This window comes from Populus euphratica, unplaced genomic scaffold (assembly GCF_000495115.2).
Source record: "Populus euphratica unplaced genomic scaffold, PopEup_1.0 scaffold397.1, whole genome shotgun sequence".
NCBI lineage: Eukaryota > Viridiplantae > Streptophyta > Magnoliopsida > Malpighiales > Salicaceae > Populus > Populus euphratica.
The window spans coordinates 42421-68526 of record NW_011500284.1 but is presented as its reverse complement, the minus strand read 5'-3'; the positions used below and the strand labels follow the sequence as shown (position 1 = coordinate 68526).

At 33.7% G+C, this 26106-nt stretch overlaps 1 protein-coding gene across 3 annotated transcripts in view; it reads left to right on the top strand.

Annotated features, from left to right (window-relative positions):
* The first annotated feature begins 757 nt into the window (after positions 1-757).
* Positions 758-26106, top strand: part of LOC105113185 (TMV resistance protein N-like) — a 26808-nt gene continuing 1459 nt past the window's right edge. The window contains exons 1-3 of one of the 3 annotated variants that reach the window (XM_011009247.1): positions 19979-20104; positions 20233-20318; positions 20447-20985. In XM_011009247.1, the coding sequence (XP_011007549.1) occupies positions 20510-20985 (476 nt within the window). In that variant the 5' untranslated portion in view covers positions 19979-20104; positions 20233-20318; positions 20447-20509. Of the gene's footprint in view, positions 1304-19978; positions 20105-20232; positions 20319-20446; positions 20986-26106 lie in introns of those variants that run through there. The other 2 variants (XM_011009248.1, XM_011009245.1) reach the window with 2 other exon arrangements.

Below are 26106 nucleotides of genomic sequence, written 5' to 3'. Positions count from 1 at the left end.
GTTTTTGTGCTAAAGAGAGCCCTATCTTTCAACCGAGGGGGGCAACCTATTTACGGTTTTAATTTTTAAGCTTAATCCATCTCCCTCTTCAATTTTTTTCCTCTTTAGATTTTCCCCTTTTATTTTCTCCTCTTCAATTTTTTTTTCATTTCTTCTCACTCAATTTTTTTTCCTTATTATCATAATCCATTTTTTTAATTTCCAAGAAAATATAAAAAAATAGTGAATGAAAAATAAATTTAAGAATTAGGTCAAGGCCACAGAAATTAAAAGTTTGAGGACTAATAATGATGAAGTTATAAATTTGAAAGTCAATTTGATCAAAAAATAGAAGAATTGATAAGTTTAGAGGCTTAATTAGACTTTGATTTAGTTTAATTAATTAAACCAGGGGCTTGATTGAAAAAACAATTAAAGTTCAAGGTCAATTTGGGTCAAAATTAAAAGAAATTAAAGTCCAAGGAGCAAAGTGAATATGCAAACTATAGGGGATTTTGAAAGAATTAAAAGTTGAGGAGTTAATTAAGGACTGAATTGGTTAAAATTGAAATCAAGAACTATTGTGTAAATGATTTTGAAATCCAGGGTCGAATTGCAATTGATCCAGGGGCGAAATTAAAAAAGAGAGGAATATTTCCTTGAATAAGGGCCTAATTGCTAAATGTCAGAAATTCAGGGTGCAAATTGAAGATAGACATTTCAGCCGAGCAAACAACGCCGTTTTAAATTCCACTGTTCATTCCCCCTTCCTCTGAAACAGAGGAAAATTGGTGCGAGAAAATTGCCAAAAATGGCATCGGCCAGACCCAATCCCCTCACTAATCTCACCAAATCCAAGCCAAAATAACAGACCGTTTTGTCTACCACAAATCGCACGGGTGTTTCAGTTCCCTTCATCCCTACGATGCGCCTCTGGCGCTAGGATAAAGTTAATCACCAACAGTCCCACAATGGCAGGACTGTTGGTGTTTTCATTCCACCCAAACACGGAGAAAAAATAGTAATGATCTTCATCGCCATCCCCAGGAAGATATGGATGAGATTTGACATTTTTTGGCCCTATAAAAAGCCAGCGAAGGACCAGAGCAAGGGGACCAGGAAGAAAAGAGAGAGAACAAAAAAAACAGAGAACCCAAGAAAAAAAACTGAGGAAAGACCATACAGAGAGAGCCAAAAACACAAAAAAACAGACAAACCAGAGAGAAGGATGATCGGAGAGAAACGAAAACAGAAACAGCAGGGAAAAAAGAAGCGTTGCCCAACCAGTGCACCATCGCCATCGGCTTGATCTCCAGCAAACCAGGTAAGCTATTCTTTCTCCCACTTGCAATTATAATGGATGATATAGTTCTATAAAATCTCTAATTTGTGATTAAAATATTGTAGAAGCTAAAGTTATTTAAAAGAATTAGCCTCTCCTATAACTCTATAAACTGTTTTAAATTTAATTTTACATATCTATTAGCATGATTTTTATCAATATTATCTATTCACAATTTGAATGGCATCAAATACAAACACTTCATCAGTTGCATTTATTCATGGAAAAAATGTTTTGGAATTTCATCAATAATGAATCTGTGAATTTCTTTATAACGAAAATCTCTTTTAAAGATTGATCAATAATGAATGTGTGTCTTTATAATGAAAAACTATGTCATGAAATTCGTATGCATTTAGCACATCTTACAAGCATCATTATCATCATCTGCGGCCTTGCTTTGGTTTACAAGCTTGGCTAAGTATGCCGAGCATAAGAGGCAATTAGAACATGACCGTTTACCTCATAATCTAATTTTGGATTTCTTCTAAAATTATCATCATTTTTTTAATAAAAAGCAACCAAAAAATAAAAAAATATTGAGATGAAAAAAGACTACAACTTAGCAAGAACAAGTTAAAATTTTTTTCAAATACATGAAGAAATTAAGATGGAATTTTGAACAAAATTATATCTAATATTAGAAGATAATGTAGGTTTAAGGTGAAATTAAACAATAATAATAGAATGAATTTTCATAAAAATTAATTAAATTCGAGGATATAATTAGATTTTTAATATGTCAATTTAATTTAATTATGGATCCAATTAAAGGTTTAATGAAATTTAAAAATTAATTTTGGTTAGATTAAAAGAATTAATTAAATATAATAACTCAATGAGTCAAATAAATTTTATTAAGGGTTTAATTAATTAAAAAATAAGTTTATAAGTTGAGTTTGGGTTTAATTAAGAATATTAAAATTATAAAGAACTAAATATAATTTTTACAAAGTTAAATGGATAAAATTAAAATTAAAATTAAAATTTTAAGAAATTAAAAGTTTGGAGGTAAATTAAAAGTTAAATTAAAGAATTTGATTAGCATGTAAAAAGAGTAGAAATTCGAGTGTCTAATCGAAGTAGGCTAAGGGTTCCATTAGAAAGCTCCAAAGGTTTAGGAACCAAACTAAGAAATACTATTATTTCATTATTCATCTTTTTCCCATTAAAACAAAACAAAAAGATGCCGAAGTGCCATCTTGTTAGGTTGGTTGCCATTAATGTGCAACAACCATTTGCTATTGCACCAACCATGTGCACTCATCCAAGATGTCAAAGGTTGGCAGCCACCATTGTTGAAGAAGAGTTGGAGTTGGCAGCCACCTTTGTTGAAGAAAAGCCTCCATGAATGCCTATAAATAGAGGCATATGCAAGAGAGCAAAATGAGTGAAGAGAATTATGAAAATGTGAAGAGAGTAGAGAGGAAGAGAGAGCTGCAATGGCAGCAGCCTTGCTGCCATTGCAGCAGCTGCAAGTGCAGCAAAGAGAGTTGAGAGTTGAGTATGAGAGGGTGTAATCCTCCTCCTCCATGTATTTGTTTTGTATTCTTTCTCTATCTCTAAATATATTGACTTCTCCCATGGATGTAGACGGTTTTGCCGAACCACGTTAACTTCTCCCGTGGATGTAGGCAGTTTTGCCGAACCACGTTAAATATTGTGTCAGTGTGCTTGGCTCTCCTATGAGCAAGTATCAGAACATCACCGGTCGGAATTCCCAACAATTGGTATCAGAGCGTTCGGTTTAAAGTGGTGTTTGATTTTGCTCAAAATAAAAGTTGTCAAAATTGTGTTTTGACCATACCACTGTGTAGAGGAGGAAGAGACGAAGCCACTGGTGAAAACCGCGTCGAAATCGGACGTCGGAAACCGTCGCACGCGTCGGCGGGGTGACTGTCCACGTTATCAGCCACGTCAGCAGTTCTGCACAGTCATCAGACACGTCACCTAACATATCAGCACTCTGACCAGTCAAACTGCCACGTCATTAGGCACGTCAGCAGTTCTGCACAGTCATCAGGCACGTCACCTGGCACATCAGCACTTTGACCAGTCAAACTGCCACGTCAGATTTGGTTGACCTACATGTCCTACGTGGATGACACGTCATTACAGCCACGTCAGCTCCCTGGATTGTGATCCTGTGTGGCGGAGTCTACGTGCAACCGGTTCTGAGATTGAATCTGGGCCGTTTATCAGGCCAAAATTGTTTTGATCAAATCTTAGCCGTCTGAAGTGCGATTTGGACGATTTCAGACTTGTTTCCAGCTAATTTGATCGTTCTGGATGCAATGGTACGGTCCGATCATTGAGATTGAGGTCCGAAATGGCAGTGATGAATTATTAAAGAGAGATTGCCCGATCAAGAGGCATATGATGGTCATCATGGTGGTCGATGGAGCTGAAGAAGAAGAAATCACACATGTTTGCCCAATTACATATGTTGAACTATTATGTGGGGAATTTTAATTGCCTTGAGGGAAGTTAAAATTGGGACACTCTGGACACCCGATCAATTGGACAATTTGAGGTGGAGAGTGAAATTTGATGAAGACCAATCTTGATGAGTCTAAGCACTGGTAGTCTCGCCAGATGTTGAGAAATCAGGTATAAAACCAGGATACCCCAGATCACTTGTAAAGGAAAGCCACAACAAAGCTAGCAAATGGTTGTATATACGAAAAGACAGTACGATGGATAGATATGGCCTAAGAAGTTCTGGCTAGGAGATTGGGTTTTAAGCGGGACCGTTGTGACCCCTCCAATCTTTCCTGGGAACTTGCTTAGTAGAAGGATTATCCATACGGTACTATTTTCGTATATGTGACAGTTTGTTATGAAACTGTTGAAGACTAGCAGGATGACGGCACAAAGGAACAGTTGGGTTCCGTATGATCAAGGATTTGATGGAGTGGTGATTTCTCCAAGGAAGTTAGATTCGGTGACTATAATTTCTTGAGGGGAGAATTGATGAAGACCCTGATAATGGAAGAGAAATACAGCAAAGGGATAAAGATTGGCACCCTATTTAAACTTGGATAGATGTTGTGACAGGATGAGCTGCTGTCAAACATAAGCAAGGAATAGGGAGAAATCTGGAGAACCAAAATTGCACGAGAGCACATGAAGATTGTGTAAGAGTACCCGGAGGATCCAACGAGGTACTATAATGAGACAACATGTGCAAGGAGAAGAAGAGTTCCCAGATGAAGCTCAGAGCAGAGACTATGAAAAAGTTGTACAACAAAAAGTCTCTTGTGCTCTTGATAAAGGCAACAAGCGAGGACCTTTCAATGCATGCAAGGATGGAAGGATGAGCTGTTGCGGATGCACCTAATTGAGGGGGTGCAAACGCCTGTGATAAAAGGCGACCGCCTATGATGAAAGGCGAAGACACCAAAGGAAATTGGTGCGGGTGGAGCTGTTAAGCAGAAAAGGCGTAGAAGCTCCAAACATAGAAATTGAGGTGGAGGATTGCGAGGAGTATACCGCAACTTTCTCTTTCTATGTAATTAGTGGCAAAGAATTTATGGAGCCACTTTGAAGCATCTTAGCTGAAGGAGGATGCGACTGCCTATAAAAGGCGAAGACACCTTAAAGAGAAGGTGTGAGGGCTATGAGATGAGCCCATGATTAGACTGCCGCATGACGACGAGCGGAGACACCTCAGGAGAAGGTGTGAGGGCCGTGGAAGGAGCCCAGTTCAGAACGCCCTAGAGCCAATGTGATGGCTAGGTATGAGTGGACAGATGGATAGCCAATAAAAGGGCTATGATGAGTATGGAGACAAATGCAGGATTGACTTTCATGGATATTGCCCCCATGCTAAAGATCAATGAGCTAGAAGACATTTGCCTTGGACAATAAGTGGATGACTTGTGGAGCATTAAGACGTGGCTGCTATGAAGGAGCAGAGGGCATGCGCAGGTTCCGGGAACAAGTTGACTCTTGTCAAGGTGGTGAGCTCGGTAATGACATTGTAATACTCAGAGTATGAAGACAGATATGGATCAACCTTTTATGGGCTGCCCCCATGGTTAAAGGTGGAAAGCTACCTGGACTCTTGAGACTAAGAGCGAGAGACTCATGGAAAAGTAAGGCGTGGTTTCTAGGGTGGAACAGAGGGCAGGCGCAACTCTTGGATGAGTAGACTCTTGGAAGAGTGATGAGCTTGTGATCATATTGAGATACTCAGATAATGACTGTCGCACTTGAAATATCCGTTTGAGGGGGTGTTGTAAGCCTTGATGTGAGGCTTGAGGAATCATTCCGGACTGAGCATGGTTGATACGCTCGAAGGGGAATGTTGTTCCAGAGACAAGCGTTAACACTATTCAGATGTGATGTGGCAGACCATCTGGTTATAGTGATCCTTTTGTGTGAGAAAAGGTGTGCTTAGGTCACTCTGATGATTGAAAGGTTTGGCAAGTACCTGTAAACTTGGCTACAAAAGCTCTCAAAATGGAAAGCTTTGAAGAGTTGCAAGATGCAAGCTTGTGTTGAAGAAGAATGAGGACAGTTGCTCCACATGAATGGCAAAGGGGGTGATTGTTAGGTTGGTTGCCATTAATGTGCAACAACCATTTGCTATTGCACCAACCATGTGCACTCATCCAAGATGTCAAAGGTTGGCAGCCACCATTGTTGAAGAAGAGTTGGAGTTGGCAGCCACCTTTGTTGAAGAAAAGCCTCCATGAATGCCTATAAATAGAGGCATATGCAAGAGAGCAAAATGAGTGAAGAAAATTATGAAAAGGTGAAGAGAGTAAAGAGGAAGAGAGAGCTGCAATGGCAGCAGCCTTGCTGCCATTGCAGCAGCTGCAAGTGCAGCAAAGAGAGTTGAGAGTTGAGTATGAGAGGGTGTAATCCTCCTCCTCCATGTATTTGTTTTGTATTCTTTCTCTATCTCTAAATATATTGACTTCTCCCATGGATGTAGACGGTTTTGCCGAACCACGTTAAATATTGTGTCAGTGTGCTTGGCTCTCCTATGAGCAAGTATCAGAACATCACCGGTCGGAATTTCTCAACAAGACAAAAAGATGCCGAAGTGCCATCTTTCATCCCTAATATCTCTCTCACTCCTTCGCCATACCATAAAAATCTTATGCCATCGTATACCATTGAATTATTACTTCACTCTCGCTTTAAATTTCAGCTCTAATTGCACCAAAAAATACATGCATGCAGATTCTCTCCCCTAAAACACTACCCAACACTATTCTACCTACAAATGCAGCCTTGATCCTCCATTTGACAGTTGCAGAGGAGGACTCCATTTGGTATTTTAACTTCACTACTCTAAGCTAAAATTCCAAATCTAATAACACTAAAAACACCCGTAGATTATCTTTTAAAAACACTACTCAACACTGTTAGAGAAGAATTAGAAAAGCATACAGCAGTTAAATTATGAGAAGGAATCTTTCTTAAGTATTAAAGAAAAAAGATTTGAACATAGGCACTCTCGCCTTACCCCCTCGTATTAAGGAAACGCTCCAGAAGAAAAAGTCTCTTATGGCTCTTGATGACGTGTGTAATTCTCAACAAATAGCAGTATATATTGGCAGGAGAGGATTGTTTGCTCGGATCGGGAGGCAGAATAATTTTAACAAGTAGAGAGATAAGCAAGTACTTAAACCTCGGTGTGCCAAAATATACGAGGTTAAGGAATTAGAGAACCATGAAGCTCTTCAACACTTAAGTTCACACGCCTTTAAACAAACTCTTCCCAAAGAATGGCCGGAGGAGCTATCAAAGAGGTTGGGGAGCTATGCTAAAGGCAATCCATTGGCTCTGAAAGTTCTAGGTTCCAATCTATATGACAAGGGTATGAGAGAATGGGAAAGTGAGATTGTCAAATGGTATTGGTCCCAGGGTATGACATGGAAATTCAGAAAATTCTGAGAATGAGTTATGATGGAATAGATTCAGATGGAAAGAGCATATTTCTTGATGTTGCATGTTTCTTCAGCTAGGGCAGTAAATATCGGGTCCTAGAGATAGGGGAATGCGGCTGTTTCTTGGGCGAAAAAGCAATTCGTCGTCTTATTGATACATGTCTGATTTATATATCAGAGAACAAGATATATGAAGATACATGATTTGCTGCAGCAACTAGCACAGGATATTGTTTGCCAGGAGTGCATGAGCGATCCTTGAAAACGTATCAGACTATGGATTCCTGAGGATGTCCTTCATCTATTAACACATCATGAGGTATGAGTCTGGACTTGATTTGTTTAGACATTTGTGTTCTCTATCTAGGAGATGAAGAATTATACAAAAAAGATCCAACGCGAGTTGTATTTAATTAACTTCTTTATATAATGATACCCTGTTACTAATATTTCTTTTGGTTATTTGGGCACTGAAACAGTTCAAGCTCTGATTCTTTGGATTCTTCCTTCCAAAAAATGAGGAAAACAGCATATTTCTTCCTCAGGACCTTAATTTTCTTTCAGATAACCTAAGGATTCTCCGCTGGGACCAATACCCTTTGAAATCTTTGCCCATAATTGTTTTTCCAACAAATATTGTTGAGCTACAAATATCTGGAAGTCTTGATAGTCTACCAAACAACATTGGCCAGTGGAATTGTCTTATAAAGCTTGATCTAGGTTTCTGTCGTTAGTTAGCAAGTCTTCCAAACAACAATATTGGCTTGTTGAAAAATCCCATAGAATTCAGACTTGGCTGTTGTTGTATGCTAGTAAGTCTTCCAAACAGCCTTGACCAATTAAAATGTCTCGAAAAATTTGACCTTAGTCATTGTTTTCAGCTAGCAAATCTTCCAGACAACATTGACCAGTTGAAATGTGTTCGAGAGCTCGATCTAATTAAGTTCCTGTCATAAGCTAGCAAATCTTACATGCAACATTGGCCAGTTGGAATGTCTTGAAAAGTTGTTTATCAAGCATGCATTGCAGTCAGCTAGCAAGTCTTCCAAGTAACATTGACCGATAGATATGTCTCAAAAAGCTTGATCTTAGTCATTGTTGTGAGCTAGCTAGTATTCAAAACGACATCAGCCAGTTGAAATGTCTCAAAAAACTTAATCTTAGTTATTGTTCTAAGTTGACAAGTCTTCCATTCTACTTTGGTCAACTGGATTGTCTCAAAAGGCTAGATCTCAGCCCCTGCAGTCAATTAGCAAGTCTTCCAAACAGCATTGACCGATTGAAATTTCTTGAAAATTTTAATCTTAGTCATTGTTATGGGCTAGCAAGTATTCAAAACGACGTTGGCAGTTGAAATGTCGTAGAGAACTTAATCATAGTTATTATTCTAAGATAGCAAGTCTTCCATACTAAATTAGTCAGCTGAAATTTCTCGAAAAGCTAGATCTCAGCCATTGCAGTCAATTAGCAAGTCTTGCAAACAGCATTGGCTGGTTTAAATGCCTCCAAAAAATTGATCTTGGTCATTGTTGTGAGCTAGCCGGTCTTCAAAATGATATTGGCCACTTAAAATATACCAGTATTAGAAAATAATATAAATTATATTTTAAAATTTTATTTAACAGTTTAAATTTTTTGGTTAAATTGGTTCTTTAATATGATATCAAAACCTTGATGATTAAGTAGTCACGAGTTCAAATCTCACTATCTTTAGTTATTTAAGAAATATCAAGTACAAAATAGTGTAAGTCTATGCAAGTTTCAAGAGCTTTCACCTGAGGGGATGTATTAAAAAATAATATAGATCATATCTTGAGACCCCATCTAATATCTTAAGCATTGGGTTGAAATATTTTTTTGACATGATATTAGAGCCTTGATGACAAATGGTCATAAGTTTGAGTCTCATTATTCTTATTTTTTTAATAAAAATCAACATAATATAGCATGAGTCTATACAATTTTCAAGCCTAATTGTTTTTCACTTAAGTATACATTCTCATTTGAGAGTATAAATTGTTCTAATAATCATATGAAGTATGGTTCTCTTTTAATTCTTTGTTTTTTTTGCAAATCTCCAATGCATTTACTTTTAAGTATTTTGATTTTGATATCAACACATTAAACTCAGAGTCTATTGGAAGAAAATAGGTATTCTAGGTATTTATGAACAACAAAACAATATGTAAAACTAAAGAAGAAGAAGATTTAAGAGGAAAAACAATCTTATTAAATGCTTTCTCTTGTATTTTTATCTCTACACTTATTAAATTATGTTTCAGATTACCAGCCTATTTATAGGTCTCAGATCCTAGACAAATAAGGAATTAAATTATTTAAAGGAAATTCTAATATGAACAATAAACATATTCTATCAACTTAACTGGTTGACCATTTTTTAACTGGTCATTCGGTTCCTAATTGGTAGATCAATTCCTTTATTTTTTTAGAAAAACTAAATTTGATTTAATTTCAACATCCACTTTTAAACTTGATTTTTTATAACTCTCAACATATCTCTCGTCTTTACAAAAGCATCATGTTTGAGTGCTGTAGTGAGTGATTAGTACTTAAAAGTTATTTTTATCAAAATTTTATATCATCATTTTGCACTTGAAGTATCAATAACTTCTTAACTAAAACATGTTTTATAATAACATATCTAATAATATAAGATACCTTTAATTTATAGTAAATGTTCATTTTAAATGCAAGTCTATCACATAAATACAATTATTGATTGATGAGTTTAAGAACTGAAATTGAAAGGACAAAGAGATGACCAAACTTAGAAAAAAGATGCAGTGTAGTCTAAACCGGAACATTGTTTGATAATTGGGTCATTTTAGAGCTGTAGATTTTAGGTTTAGGTCTACTTTATATGGATGAAAAAGTAAGACATAGGTCTACAACTTTCATGGAGAGCCTAAGATTTAAAAAGGTCATTTTCATATCCAAATTGTAGCAACAACGAAGAAGTTCGAATTTGTCCTGCAACCCGCACACTATTCAGTGTTTGATCCAGATCTGGAGTTTTAGAAGTCCCTTTAATTTTTTTTCCTGAAAAGCTAAAACAATTTCCTAGAACTTTTATATTTTCAAGTGGTTCCAATTCTGACGTTATCAATAATGTTTTAGGTAGATAAGAGAAGATAAAGATTGTCACCAAGTCAACAGTTGGCCACCCACTTATCAATTAGTCATGAAATCAATATTTCTCAATTTTGAACTATAAAAGGAGGCATTTGCCATGCATTTAGGCATCTGGGTTTCCAGATCAAGATCATGCTTTGGTTTTCTCTCTTTGTATTTTTGTAATGCTTAAGTTTTATTTTTATTAATATCTTGTTTATGCCTTTCCTTTCCTTTCCTTTACTTAGTTAACTTTTATCTTATTTATTTATGTTTTTGTCTTTTATTATGTTTAACTAAGTTTATTATGTCAAGGTGAAAAAGTTACACTAATGGTGTAAGAATAAGTATAGTGTCAATTCAATATGGACTTTAATGTTTGATACTAACATATTTTATATTTGTTATCTTGTTTACTTTTTAATACTTTGCTTGTTAAATGACTAATATAGATTTATGTTGTATAATACTTATTACAACAAATGCTTAATACTTTCATAGCTTAACCGTATGGTATATAACCTACACTTGTGCTATGAAAGGAACTTAATTTGTTGTTAACATAAGTTAGAATGATGAATGTCTGACAATATTTACAAGTATTAGCATCATTTGAATAAGATAACTAATATAATAATGTTAATAATTTATAATATGATTGGAATCTACTTTGTGTGTGGTTTTCATTTGAGTAATAAGAGTTTATACTATACTTGTTTGAAATACCATTAGTGGATTCTCTAACCTTGACATATGTTGTTTTTATTATTTAATTCTTACATTGATTTTCTATCTCAAAGTTCTTATTTATTTCTTCTTCTTCTTCTTCTTCTTTACTACTATTACTGTTGCTGTTATTATTATTGTTGTTGTATTATTGTTGTTTATAATTTATACAATTAACCTCCCTGTGGTTGGACTCTAGTCTTGTCGGGTTATTTATTACTTCGACACTTCTGCACTTGAGAGAAGACATCAATTTTTTAGTCATGTCAATGAAATTGTTTGAGACTTGATCTTAGGTCTTTATATACTTGGCTTCAACTTCCTTGTTTGTAATGTAATCTCTAAGTAATGAAATCATGTGTTAATGTACTTACTTTTGTCATGAAACACAAGATTCTTTATTAAAGTAATGACTGATGAGTTGTTCATATAAATTTTTGTAGGCTTCTTTCATGTCATTTGCAACTTTTTTAATTATCTTTTTAGCTATATGGAATGACAAACACATGTTGTAATAACTATATATTCATCTTTATAAGTTGATAATGTGAATATAGGTTGTTTTTTTAAAATAAATATGAATATTGTGTCTTTTAGGTAGAAAATAAAGCATATAGTACTTTTTTTTATCATCTATATTTCTAACCCAATCATTATCAATATAACTCATAAGTTCAAAGCTATTAGAATATTCATAGAATAAGCCAAAATCAATAATACCTTTGATATGTCAAATAATTCTCTTCAAAACTTTGAAATATGTCATAGATGGTGTCTCTATAAACCTACTCATAAGCCTTACTCTAAAAAGAATATCTAGGTAGGTGAATGTCATGTATCTTAAACTCCCAACTAGGTTTTTGAATGTTGTAGAGTGTATCTTTTCTCTTCCATCGTTCTTTAATATGTCTCTACACTTAACTGTAGTGTTCACTTTGTACAATCCTTCATTTTGAAATTCTTGGAAATGTCTTTTGTAAACTTCTCTTAATTCACAAAGAATCTATCTTCTCTTTGCTTAATCTCAATCTTTAAGTGATATGTTATAAGAGCAATATTTTGTTAGGTCTGAATGTCATACACGTAGCAGAAACAATAAAACAAAATTATTTGGGAGTTTCTAGGATCCCGTTAAACAGATCTAGATTTGTTTTGGAATTTATTACCTAAAGATTTGATTTTATTCAAATTTAAATAATTCTTTAAAGGCTAGTTATCACAAACCATAAGTCATCTAATTGTTTGGCCAATAACAATGATCTACATGAACCACCAATGAAAAATCTTCTAAATCCCTATTTAGAAGAGAGAGATTATTATGCTTAGAGTACTAGCACTTTATACTATGACTTACATAATTTTTCTATCTAATAAACAATAACAACTAAATAAGAGGCAAAAATTATTATTTATAGAAAAATCTAAAAAACTATAAATTGGTAAAATATTTGGCCTTCACTAATATCCATATATTAATTCAGATAATTTTAAAAATTAACTTAATCAAGTCCTTACTTGATTTTTCTAAGTCTAGAAATATAACCTTCATATTAATTATATTATAGTCCTTAATTTTTAAAATATATTTTAATCAAGTTGTATGCAATTAAACTATTCCAGTTTAATTTATGAATAATGGTTCTTAATATGTATGACTCATTAGGTTTCTAATATGTTGGTGTAAATATAAATTATAATTCTAATTAAATAGAATTAAATAAGTTAAATAAGTTAATTTATTATCAATTTAATAATCGATTAATGTATATTTGAATATCAGGTGCATCATTTGGCAATGTGTCATTATCACTCAAATATTATAAAAGTCATTAGTGGTTTGACTTAACCTCTTAGTGACTAGTTTTTCAGTATAATTAATATCATTTCATTGATAATATTCTGATTTAATATTAGAATATGAAGTATGTAACCTTAATCTTTCTTTACCTTGAGTAGCATATGCCATATCAATCATCTAAGACGTTATGTTTCTTGAATTAAGGCCATGCTGAGTGACTAAGATTAGGTCACATAATATTCCCCCACAAAACCCTCTAAAGATAGAACATGATTTTGGTTGATTAAACTAACACATGAAATCTTACCGAACAGTGTTCCGGTTTGGACCTAAATCTGAGATCTGTAGCTCCAGATATAACCCAATTACCGAACAGTGTTCCGGTTTGGACCTAAATCTGAGATCTGTAGCTCCAGATATAACCCAATTACCGAACAGTGTTCCGGTTTGGATTGCACCAACATCTCTTCTCTAAGTTTGACCATCTCTTTATCCATGCAATTTAAGTTCTTCAAGTCATCAATCAATCCTTTCATTTATGTGATAGACCTGCATTAAAAATAGACATTTACCACAAATTATAGGTATCTTATCTTATTAGACATTTACCATAAATTATAGGTATCTTATATTATTAGATACATTATTATAAAACATATTTTAGTTAAGGAGTTATTGATACTTCAAGTGCAAAATGATGATATAAAACCATGATAAAAACGCACTTTTAAGTACTAATCACACCCCCCAACCAGCTTATTACTAGTCCCTAGTAATCAAAGCGTAAAATAGAAAAACAATTTGCAAATTCCACAAAGCAAGGTATTCATCATTTAACTTCCATTAATCTATCCAGATAAACAAACTCTCATTAAATTTTTATATCTGCTCAATACCACTTAACAAGATATTAATAAACCTTTCTTTTGTGCTCAATGTATCAACACATAATTATGGGGCTTTTCTTGGAAGAAAACAAAATTTTTGTTCTAATGTTTAAGGTTAACTTCCTTGGGTTGGGATTACTATTTTTGTCTTTTTTTTTTCTTTTTTTTTTTAACTCTATATACATATACTTTAAAAACATCATGCATCTTTAACTCATGTAACGAGCTTTCAGCTAATGACTCCCAGACCAGTTGGTCTTAGGGCATTAGGTGTTAAGACACCCCTACGAGCTTAGTAACTCGGGTCGCAGATACTGGTATGTAGATAGTGCAATGTTTGATTCCCTTAAGCTTTTCTCCTCAACCCATGTAACAAGCGTTGGGCCAATAGCTCCCAAGTCAGTTGACTTTAGGGTATTAGGTGTTAAAACACCCCTTCGGGCTTAATTACTTAGGTTAGGGAGGCTACGAAATCAAACTTATCTACATTTTTATTATCATCATTTTTTTTTCTTTTTTTTTTCTTCATGTTTTTGTTTTTTTAAATTATATACAATCCCTTTCCCTTAGTTGTTACCTTTAACAAAAGAACATAAATAATGTAATAATCCAATATGCAACCCACAATCATATGTTAAAGTATGTGTGTGTAAATTAAGGTTTAAGAATACATGTTAAATAAGTATATGAGCAGAATTAAGTGGTAACAATACGAGAGTTTGTAAACCTGAATATTTCAGGAAGTATTATAATAGACCTTGTTAAGAATGGTTACTAAGATGCGTCTCAAGAGTCACTTTAACAAAAGAACTCCTTTACTCTGCCATCCTAGTAACAACAATTATGCACATGCTTTATGAAATGAAAAACAATTTTTTTTTTATCAACTACTACCCTCTTCCCCCAACCAAAACGAGACATTGTCCTCAATGTTCTAAGGTAGAAAGATAGAGTATAGAAGATATCACCTGAAATAATGAACATTAACAAACCTGAAACACACTGAAACAAAAATAAGAAATGACAAAACACAAATATTATGTTATTAATAAAAAGAAAAGACACAAATTTTTACAAGCTAAGACTCAAATCGCAGTTGTGATTGTGGCTCACATCTTCCCTTGGTTTTACGTCCAAGAACGACTTAAACGCCCTCTATGGGTCGGGGATAGGCTTCCCATCCAGTTTTCTTAAAAACTGGCAAACAAGGTCTTTTTTTAGTCAGATTCTCAAGACTATGCCAAGCATGTTCTTTATGAAAATGAGTTCCTAAGTTATGAATTACACGATGCTTATCTTGACTATGATGAGACTTAAGAGTCAATAGAAGATTATCTAAAGACTCTCTGTGTTTTGAAATAAATCCCACCTTTTGATAATTTTCACAGTTTTTGCAAAATGCATGTGACTCCTTGAATATGGTTGGCCAGGAAAATCCACTTTGTAAGATTTCTACAATCCTCTTTTTTGATGAGAAATGATCCCCACATGCCTTAGAGTGACAAAATTTAATGAAATTACTTACCTCATTGTCGAAAATGCATTTTTGAAATATTTGATCAGGACAATAATTGAATAAGTAAGGGTCATCCCAATAAAAATTTTGCTCGTTGCTCAAAAATTTTCTTTTATCTTCAATACTCTAGTGAGCTGGCAAAAATCCTGAAGTAAGAAAATTGATATTTTTAGCAAACCAAGGCATTGAAATAAGAGAAAGTAGAGATTCATCAGGAAAGTAATCATCGATTGGTGTGATGTCGGGTGTCGAATCTGTTGTCACTTTTGATAAAAGATTCGCATCAACCTTTTCGATGCCTTTTTCATCCTCGATTTCTTCCTGATTGGTCATGACATGAGAAAATAGAAGTGCTGGCGGAGAATCAGTCGTTTCTTTGCAATTTTCAGATTCAACCCCTTCCTTTCCCTTAGAAATTGACTCATCATCTTTCTCATAAGGTTCAAGAGAGGGTTTTTCAATAACCTTACCATTGCGCAGAGTAGTGACTGATTTGACTTGATCCATGTGTTGGCTTCTGGAACTACTTGCATTTGCATTGTATTGCCCCTTAGGATTTTGTTGTGGTTGAGATGGAAACTTACCTTTCTCTTGGAAACTGAGAGTAGATGTGAATTTTGCAAGAGTATCTTTAAAATCTGTTATGCTTTGAGCAAGTTGAGTGTTGATTGTCTCTTGCTTTTCGATGAATGCATACAAAGTTTCCTCAAACTTTCTTGTAGGAGATGGAGCATAAAGAGGTGCATATCCATGATAATTTTGGAAATTATGGTGTGCTTGGAACTGTGGTGGTGAAGTTTGTGCATTGCCACTCTTCCAACTGAAATTCAAGTGATTTCTCTAACCAGGATTGTATGTTTGTGAGTATGGGTTATGGTTGGGCCTTTGGAAACTATTTAAAGCATGGGCTTGTTCATGGAGACATTCTTTAAAAGAAGGCAAGGTTGGACAATCGTTGGTTGAGTGTTCATTTGTTTCACAGATATGACACACAATGTTTTCAACAGAGTTTAATTGACCACTCTTTTTCAATTCTAGTGCCTCGACTTTTTTAGCTAAAGATGCAAACTTGGCTTGAAGGTCATGATCTTCCCTAAGGTTGTACATACATCCACTAGATGTATGAGGTTGAGTTTTACTCGGTGCCTCACAAGTACCCGCAGTGTCCCAATTTTGAGCATTTTTAGCTAACAAGTCTAAGTACTCCATTGCTTCATCAGGGTCTTTATCTTCAAAAGTTCCATTGCACATCAATTCAACCATTTGCCTATCTTTAGGTGTTAACCTTTCATAGAAATGTGAAACCAATCTCCATGTTTCAAAACCATGATGAGGGCAAGTACTAAGCAAGTCTCGATACCTATCCCAACATTGGTAAAATGTTTCTCTTGGTTTTTGAGTGAAAGTGGTGATTTGTCTTTTGAAAGAGTTTGTTCTATGAGATGGGAAAAACTTCTTTAAAAACTGTTGTTGCATTTCATCCCAAGCACGAATGGATCCTGGTCTTAAATTTTGTAGCCATGTTTTAGCTTTATCTTTTAATGAAAAAGGGAAAAGCTTTAATCTGATGGTGTTCATGCTACAATTTAAGTTATTATATGTGTTGCAAACCTCTTCAAATTCCCTTAAATGCAAGTATGAATTTTCCAATTCTAAACCATGAAAAGAAGGTAAAAGTTGAATAATATCTGGTTTAAAATTAAAATGAGATGCATCAGGAGGAAAAACTATGCATGATGGTGCACTTGTTCTTGTGGGATTCATGTGGTCTCTAAGTGTTCTAGCACGGTTATTCTCATTATTTTCATTATGAAGTGATTGATTATCTTCTTCGGCCATATTTTCTGAAAATGATGAGGATATCCTACAAAGTCTACCACTTGATGTACGTGACCACACTCTCATGCACGTGTAGGAATAGAACAAAAGGAAGAAGAAAACAAAAGAAGAAGAAACACGAGAAAATAAACAAAGTTATATACAAGAAAAGTGAAAAGAGAAAATAAAATAAATATTATAATTTATACAAAAACTTACCTCCCCGGCAACGGCGCCAAAAACTTGACACGACTAAAAGGTTGATGTCTTCTCCCAAGTGCAGGAGTGTCGAAGTAATAAATAACCCGGCAAGACCGGGGTCGAACCACAGGGAGGTTAATTGTACAAATTATAAATTAGTAGTAGTAGTAGTAGTAGTAGTAGTAGTAGTAGTAGTAGTAGTAGTAGTAGTAGTAGTAGTAGTAGTAGTAGTAGTAGTAGTAGTAGTAGTAGTAGTAGTAGTAGTAGTAGTAGTAGTAGTAGTAGTAGTAATAATAATAATAATAATAAAGAAAGAGAAGAAGAAGAAGATGATGATGATGAGAACTTAGAGATAAAATATTAATGTAAGGATTAAGCAATAATAATAACAAATGTCAAGGTTAGAGGTTCCACTAATGGTATATCAAACAAGTATAGTATAAACTCTTATTATTAAATTGGAAACCACACACAAAGGAGGTTCCAATCATATTATATATTGTTAACATGATTACATTAGTCATCTTATTCAATTAATGCTAATACTTGTAAATCTCGTCAAGCATTCATGATTATAACTTATGTTAACAACAAATCAAGTTCCTTTCATAGCTCAGGTGTCGGTTATACCATACATTATGGGCTATGAAAGTGCCAAGCATTTGTTGTACCAAGTGTTATACAACATAAATCAAGATTAGTCATTTAACAAGCAAAGTATTAAAGAGTGAACAAGATAACAAATATAAAACATGTTAGTATCAAACATTAAAGTCCATATTAAGTTTACATTATACTTATTCTCACACCATTAGTGTAACCTTTTCACCTTGACATAATTAACTTAGCTAGACATAATGAAAGAAAGAAAAATAGATAAACAAAATAACAACATAAAAGTTAACTAAGTAAAGGAAAGAAAATGAAAGGCATAAACTTAATATTAATGAAAACAAAGCATAAAAAATACAAAGAGAGAAAGGAAGAGCATGATCTTGATCTGGAAACCAAGATGCCTAAATGCATGGCAAATGCCTCCTTTTATAGGCCAAAATTGGGAACTATTGATTTGATGACTAATTGATAAGTGGGTGGCCAACTTTTGACTTGGTGACAATCCTTATCTTCTCTTGTCTGCCCAAAACGTCATTGATAACGTCAAAACTGGAGCTAGTTGCAAACATGAAAGTTGTAGGCAATTGTCTCAGCTTTCTTGTGTAAAACATTCAGCTCATTTGGACTTCTAGAACTCCAGATATGGCCAAAATACCGAACAGTGCTCGGGCTGGAAGACAGATTCGGGCTTCTTTGTTGTTGCTACAATTTGGACTTGATAATGGCCTTTTTAGATCTTGGGCTCCATATGAAAGTTGTAGGCCTATGTCTTACCTTTCCATCCATATAAATTGGACCTAAATCTGAGATCTGTAGCTCCAGATATAACCCAATTACCGAACAGTGTTCCGGTTTGGATTGCACCAACATCTCTTCTCTAAGTTTGACCATCTCTTTATCCATGCAATTTAAGTTCTTCAAGTCATCAATCAATCCTTTCATTTATGTGATAGACCTGCATTAAAAATAGACATTTACCACAAATTATAGGTATCTTATCTTATTACATTTACCATAAATTATAGGTATCTTATATTATTAGATACATTATTATAAAACATATTTTAGTTAAGGAGTTATTGATACTTCAAGTGCAAAATGATAATATAAAACCATGATAAAAACGCACTTTTAAGTACTAATCATGAACCAAGCATATCGAATTGGATTACCACACCATTCATGAAAAAATTCAAAACGATGAAATCAAGACAGCTCATGTACAAACATAATTTCAAGTCATTGACATTTTCACCAAGCCACTGCCTACACCACCCCTGTTCCAATCCCATCTTTGCAAGCTAGGTGTAGTCGATATTCACACTCCAACTCCAACTTGAAGGGGGAGTGTTAAATGAAAGATATTGGCCAACTATTGTAATAAGTATTTCTTCCTATTGCGTTTGCTATGTTTACTTTTTTAGAATAGACTATAATCTTATAAATCATGTGTATTACAGCCTTAACATATAACATATACAAGAAACAAGAGAGTTTAATATTCTTTCACATATACAGCAAAAGTTAAAGTTTGTAGTTGAAAAAATAAGTAAAGAAAAATAAAAATATTTGAATCCCATTTACCTACAAGCTGGAACCAGACAATTGCTTCCTTTCCAACTGCTTAAATTATGATCTCATCAACTTGCTCGTCCACTTGCGCTTTGCCTCATGATATGGTCATTCTACTCTCAATCTGTTGGGTCCTCTTGAAATTTATTTTCCATCACAACTGCAATGTGGGACAAAACAGGCGAAATCAGTAGTTATGAAACTGGTCGGCCCTCCACTTGATTCCTGCTAGGCTGCTATCAACAAGACAATATATCCTTTCCCATGCAGTGCATCAATTTGAGCTGCAACATGTTGGTGGGGTTGCCTAGCTATAACATATAGTTAATGCCTTTTTATATCCTAGGTCTTTGGTTAATGGGTTCGTCAAATCATGATTAACAGAATAATTAAGAGAAAATGTTCAGTCTTTGTTTATTAATCACGCGCGTCTAATTTGCTTTAGTTCATTCACGTAAACAGGAGTAGGCTAACTTTAAAAAGGTTTCTTCCTGGAAATTTAAATCAACTTCTCTTCAGTTGATCTCTTTGAAGCGAAAGAATGATTCTCTCTATACAATAGCTAGCGTCCTGGCGAATACATGGTGAAAGATCATTAGGCCCTTTGGTTAACTGGTAGAGTTATTTCCTATGTCACTCTCTCTTTTATCATTAAAATCTATTTGTTTGTTCTTCGCAATCATTTATGTTGTTTTGGAGTCTTGATAATCTTTCCATGAAGATTTTTTTTTTCCTTGGCGCAGCGGGCTGTTAATGAATAGTGGCGGAATTTGATGTAAAACATTCATATCAGATTTCAAAAGCGCATGCACTGTTGCATGTCGAAAATGTATTATCCTTTTATAATTCTATACTACCTTTTGAAGTTGGAATTCAGTGTAAATTCTTACACTCGGATATTCATGTCCTTTTTAATTCGGGTTTCTAGTATCTAAAATTGTGTGCTTAATGTTTCAGGATATTCATCTGGATCTTCACCAAAACTCTCCACGCACGCTCACTTGTGCCAACTTTTGTATTATGGCGTCAAGCTCTTCCGCCGTTACTCCTCCATGGAAATATGATGCGTTCCTTAGTTTTAGAGGTGCTGACGTCCGCCATAATTTCCTTAGACATCTTTATGATGCTCTAGATCAAAATGAAATCGAAACATTTATCGACTACAAACTTGGTGCTGGAGAAGAGATCTCACGGATCCTCTTGGAAAAAATCGAACAATCAAATGTTTCAATCGTCATTTTCTCCAAAAACTATGCAGATTCTCCTTGGTGTTTGGAAGAACTGGAGAAGATCCTCGAATGCAGGCAAACGTTACAGCAAATTGTTATACCAGTATTTTACCATGTTGATCCAACCCATGTCCGAGAGCTGAGTAACAGTTATGGAAATGCACTTGCCGAGCATCAGAGAAAAATCAGTTCAGACAAGGTGGGCAATTGGAAACGTGTTTTGATCGAAATAGCTAATCTAAAAGGCTGGCATTTTAATGACACCAAGTAAGTTATCACCTTTTCTTTTTTCTTTATTTTCACTCCTTGTTTGATATCAGTATAAGCATCATTTATTTGACAATGTCACGGGTGATGTAGAATGACACTGACGTGTTTTACTCCTTCCTGGAGGAATTGAGAAAGGAAAGTTTTGGGTTTAGTTAAACAATTATTATTAAGATTTAGGAGTTATTATTTATTATGATTATGGTTTGTGAGAGTCTAGGTAAAAAGTTGATTGGATAAGTGGAAAACACATCATCCCCAATATATTTTATCTGAGTTGAGCTGTAATATTGTTGTTTGATTATTATTTTTATATTAAGCTTTTATTCGTTGATCTTTTCTGATATATAAGACAGATCTTCCTTCATGAGAAAGTCTTTATCTTATTAGGTCAAATGCTAACCATTTTAATGTCTAAATTTTAGCATCATATTTATTTATTTATAATTTTTATTTTTGTATCTTTAATATCTAATGATATACTTTACCATATAGTTTTACACCCTTAAGTATTAAAGTCTACAACTAAATCTTAACACTTTAAATATAAAGTGAATAAAATGATTGATGAAGAGCTTTTGATATTTTGGCCAAATCCTAATCGTAAATTGATTACAATACCCATTTTGTATTTTAAAACATGAGAAAGATTTTATTTTTTAAAATCAAAATATACTTGGAAGATTTTTAGGATTTGACCGTATGCATGAAAACAAAATATTTTTTGTTTCTTTATTGTTTTTTTTTTGGAATGAGGAAATTAATTTACAAAATTTTAAGATTTTTTTTAATTTTCAAAAGTTTTTGAAACTTTTTTAGAGAAAACCGGGTATTTTAATATCGAATTTATATCTTATAGTGTAAATATATAGCTTGAATTATGTAAAATTGGTAGAAAAACATACATGAAAATCATAAATATATTTGAAATGACCCTTGAATTTTTTATATTACTATTATTATTATAATATTAGGTTAGGCCCGCCCTAACCAACTAGGTCGAACCTAGTTGGGTTAGGTTGGACCGACTGGTTGCCATACAGATTGCCTTTTCTTTTTTACTAAGCTAGACATGGCCCAGCCATTTTGGTTGGTTCCAACCCAAACTCGCATGGTCACTGGCCTAGCCTAGTGACCATGGGATAATTATCATGGCCATTGTATATAGAATGTAAAAGCTATAAGGGTTTTAGGAGGAGAAAAAGAAGGGAGAACTTGCCTTGCCGGAGAAGGAATGTTGCTGGTTGTGTTTCTAATGGTGCAAAAAAGATCAAGGAGTGGTTAGTAGTGGTGGTAGTAGTGAAGGTGCAGTGAAAGAAGAGGTATCGAGGAGAAGAAAAATGGAAACTGGGGAAATGAATGGCTTTTTTTCTAGACTTTGGCTTATAATTTCTCCTCCTTTAGGCCATGGAATCCACCCTTATTTTGTCTTTAATAGTGCTAAATTTTAGCTCTTGATTCGACTAGGAAGGATTTCAATTGTTGGTTCAACGTTGTCATCATGCCCTGGAAGAGTTACTGTAGAAGGGGTTGTTCAAGTTGGCCACTTTAAGGAAATATCACAACTATTATGGCTTTAATCGACTAGAAAAGCCTACACTAGGGTGTAGTTAGATATCAAGTCATAGTTTGCATGTAAGTTTTGTGAAATTTGATAGAGAGATAAGGCATTAAATGTCTTAAAAAAGAGGCCACTCAAGCGGTTTTTTTTAACTTAAATAGACAAGAAGACGAACAAGCATAAAACGACATATAGTTTGGTCCTTTTTTTACTATTCAAAACGACACTGTTTTGGACATTTTAGGGTTTTGATTTAGGGTTTTGACCAAAGTTTAATTTATCCCTCCATCTTTTAATTTGTTTCAATTACATCTCTAATTAACCTTAAACCTTTGATATAATTTTTTCCTTATTGAACTTCAATGTCAGCCTTGAATTTCAACTTTTTTTTACTTTAGTCATGGGTCCTGGATTTATGCAATTTGACCTTTAATTGACCTTCAAACTTTTAACTTTTTTAATTTTACTTTTGATTTCAATCAATTGAATCCTCATAGTTTGGTGCCTTTTTGCAAAATGGTTATTGGTTGTGAATTTCTACAATTAAACCTTTAATTCATACCACAACTTTGATTTTCTTATAATTTTACCATTGATTTTAATCAACTAACTTGGTAAAAAATCAATTTGGCCTCCTAAAATTTCAATCTTCTTAATTAACCACAAATTAGGTCCTCAGACTTAATTATTCATCAATTAAACCCTAAATAAAATTAATTTAAATTATTTAAAGTATAATTAAGTCCTTGCACCTAATTAAATATTTCAATTGGACTCAAATTAATTCTTAAATATAATTCACTTTAATTTGGCCAATGATTAAAACATGTAACTTGATCTTAAATCTGCATTGTCTCTTTAGTTTTGGGTAAAATAGAGTACAATTATGCTCCCAATTCCATCCAAAATTACAACATGATTTTTCTACATTTGAAATCCTCTAAGCTTGCTTTTGCCAAAATATTAGTCTTCTTGCTATCATTATTTTATTATTTTATTTTTATTTTGAAAATGAAAAAAGATAAAAAATTTAGGGAATAACCCAAAAATTATGATAGAAAAAACATTGAATTTATTTAAAGAAATTTTTTCTTGTAAACACTAAAATGTCAACATGTCTAGCCAATGATCTAAGCTTTTTATGACTAAGCAAATTAAATTTATTAGGGTTTGCATCTAGATTAAATTTATTAAGTTTGGTTTCAAATTAAATTAAAAACAAACTCATTCCAAATATATTTCATGGTTCCTACTTTAATTTCCTTCTAAATAAGGGTATTTTAAATAATTTTGATAACATTTTTTTCTCAAATACCTCTTAGATAAAGGATATTAAAAGGTAAATAGCTCATAGTCTGTCTATACATAGACAACAAGGTCACCAAATAAAATAAAAAGACATAGAAGACAAAAGATAAAAGATGAAAGACAAAAAAGAAAAAATAGAGAAGAAAAGGAAAGGAAAAAAAGAGAAGAAAAGACTAGAGACCAAGTATAAATATATGGAAGTTCTTGTCACACATGTACGACGTCACGATGATTATCCCCCTGGATCGGGAATGGTCGAGAATGGTGTAGGTGAAAAGAACAAGGAATTATTGTTAATGGTGTAGGTGAAAAGAATAGGAAATTATTGTTCTTTATCTATCTATATATATATATATAAAAAGTATTGTTCTTTATCTATATATAAAAAAAAGAAAAATTAGAGTTGCCACCTAGTATTTTGGTTACTAGAAACCTTAACTAGTTTTAGAGTTCGGGTACGGGAACTAGTTGCATAAATAGAAAGTATTAGAACCCTTAATATGCCTTACCTGGTGGTAAGCTGCATTGTTCATTTGTCTAATATAAGCTAAGATATTGTTATGTTTTGTAATCATTGGACGTCTGTCTAAAGTTGAAGAAAAATCCTCATCGATAAGGAGATCTTATTAGGTAAAAAAAACCTAACCATTCTAATATCAATATAAAAACAAAACGAATTAACTTTTCATTTAATATCAGGAATACATCTTACGTATAAATTCATAATTCTAGATACTAACCAAAAAAATAATTTTTTTGGTATTTTTTAAAATATAGGTCAGGTTCTCAAGGCTTTAATAAACTAATTATTAAAACCTAAAATGCATGAAAATACATATTCTTGAATTTTTGTATGGAGATACAATATGATATTTTTTACATTTTTGAGAGACTTGTCCATATGCAAATTAAAATAGAAATTATATTTTTAAAGAAAAGATTTTTTGTTATGTTTTTTAAAGAGAATCAATTTGTTTAATATTGAAAAAGCACCTCACGTGTATGTCACAATTCCAAATACTAAATATGAAAGGGTAAAAACAAAAGTGGGGGTATCAAAATTGATTTGCAAAATTTTCATCGAACTTTTAAAAATTTAACTAAAGCCACATTCAACGAAACACAATAATATGTTTTAAATCAAACAAGATATCAATTTAAAACAACTTATTTACTATTTGAAATTTGACTCAAAAGCAAGCAAACATTGAACATTCATACCAATTTTATTAATTCACATGCTTCATTCAAATTTCATGCTAGTCTAAATACACCAAACATCGACACCAAAACAAACTCATATGTTAATATTAACGTTCATAAAGCAATCACAACCCAGAAAATAAATCCATAATTCAACATAATAAATCAAATTCTTTTGAAACTAAACACAAGTCAAATCAAATTAACAGTATAAAAAAGTCCAAATATTATACTAAACACCAAACATTTGGTTATAAAATTCATGATATTTTAGCAATGTGTCCAATAATGGTTTGAGTTCATAAATTGACCTATTAAGATGTTTAATGTATACGAGAATTACTGGGATTACTGTTGGCACGTGGATTCACGCATTGCCACTACTGGAGGATGGCTAGCTATTAGATCCGAAACTCCTCTCTCTCCTCTTCACTCCAATAGAGGTGTTCTTTCAAGTTCTCCGATGAGGGAGATCTAGCCTCCCAAAGCTCTGATCCCCCATTTCCTTTTTTTTTTGTAGGCTAGCAGTGAAGATCAACGTTATGTCTTCTCTATTTTAGGACTAAAAGGTTATTAATATGACTGGGTTTTTACTTTAGTGAGTGGCAGTGACAAGTTGTTATGTTGATAACCATAATTGGAATCAAAAGATAGGGGAAAACACGATTGTGGATGGTGGCTTTATCATGGATATAGTGGTGGGTGAAGGTTGTTGGATTTGTGGGTATTGCTATATATAGGCTGGAGTAAAGGAGCTATGGTGGCTAGTGAGTATGTATATACTTACATGAATGTCTATGTATGCTCTTAGTAGTCTATTAAGTGAGAAGGGTAATCATGACTTATGGTTTGGTAGTGGTGGGTTTTTGTGCTAGTATTTAAAGGTCACTATCGGTTGAATGGTCTGCTAGGATTTGGTGGGAGGCTTTAGTTAGTGAAGAGGGAAAGTTGTTGGTTATGCAACCAAAACTAGAGCTTGTGGGCTATGGTATGAAAGTAGGGGTATTGGTGATGGAAGGTAGCTGGTAGGATAATCGACAATAGGGAAA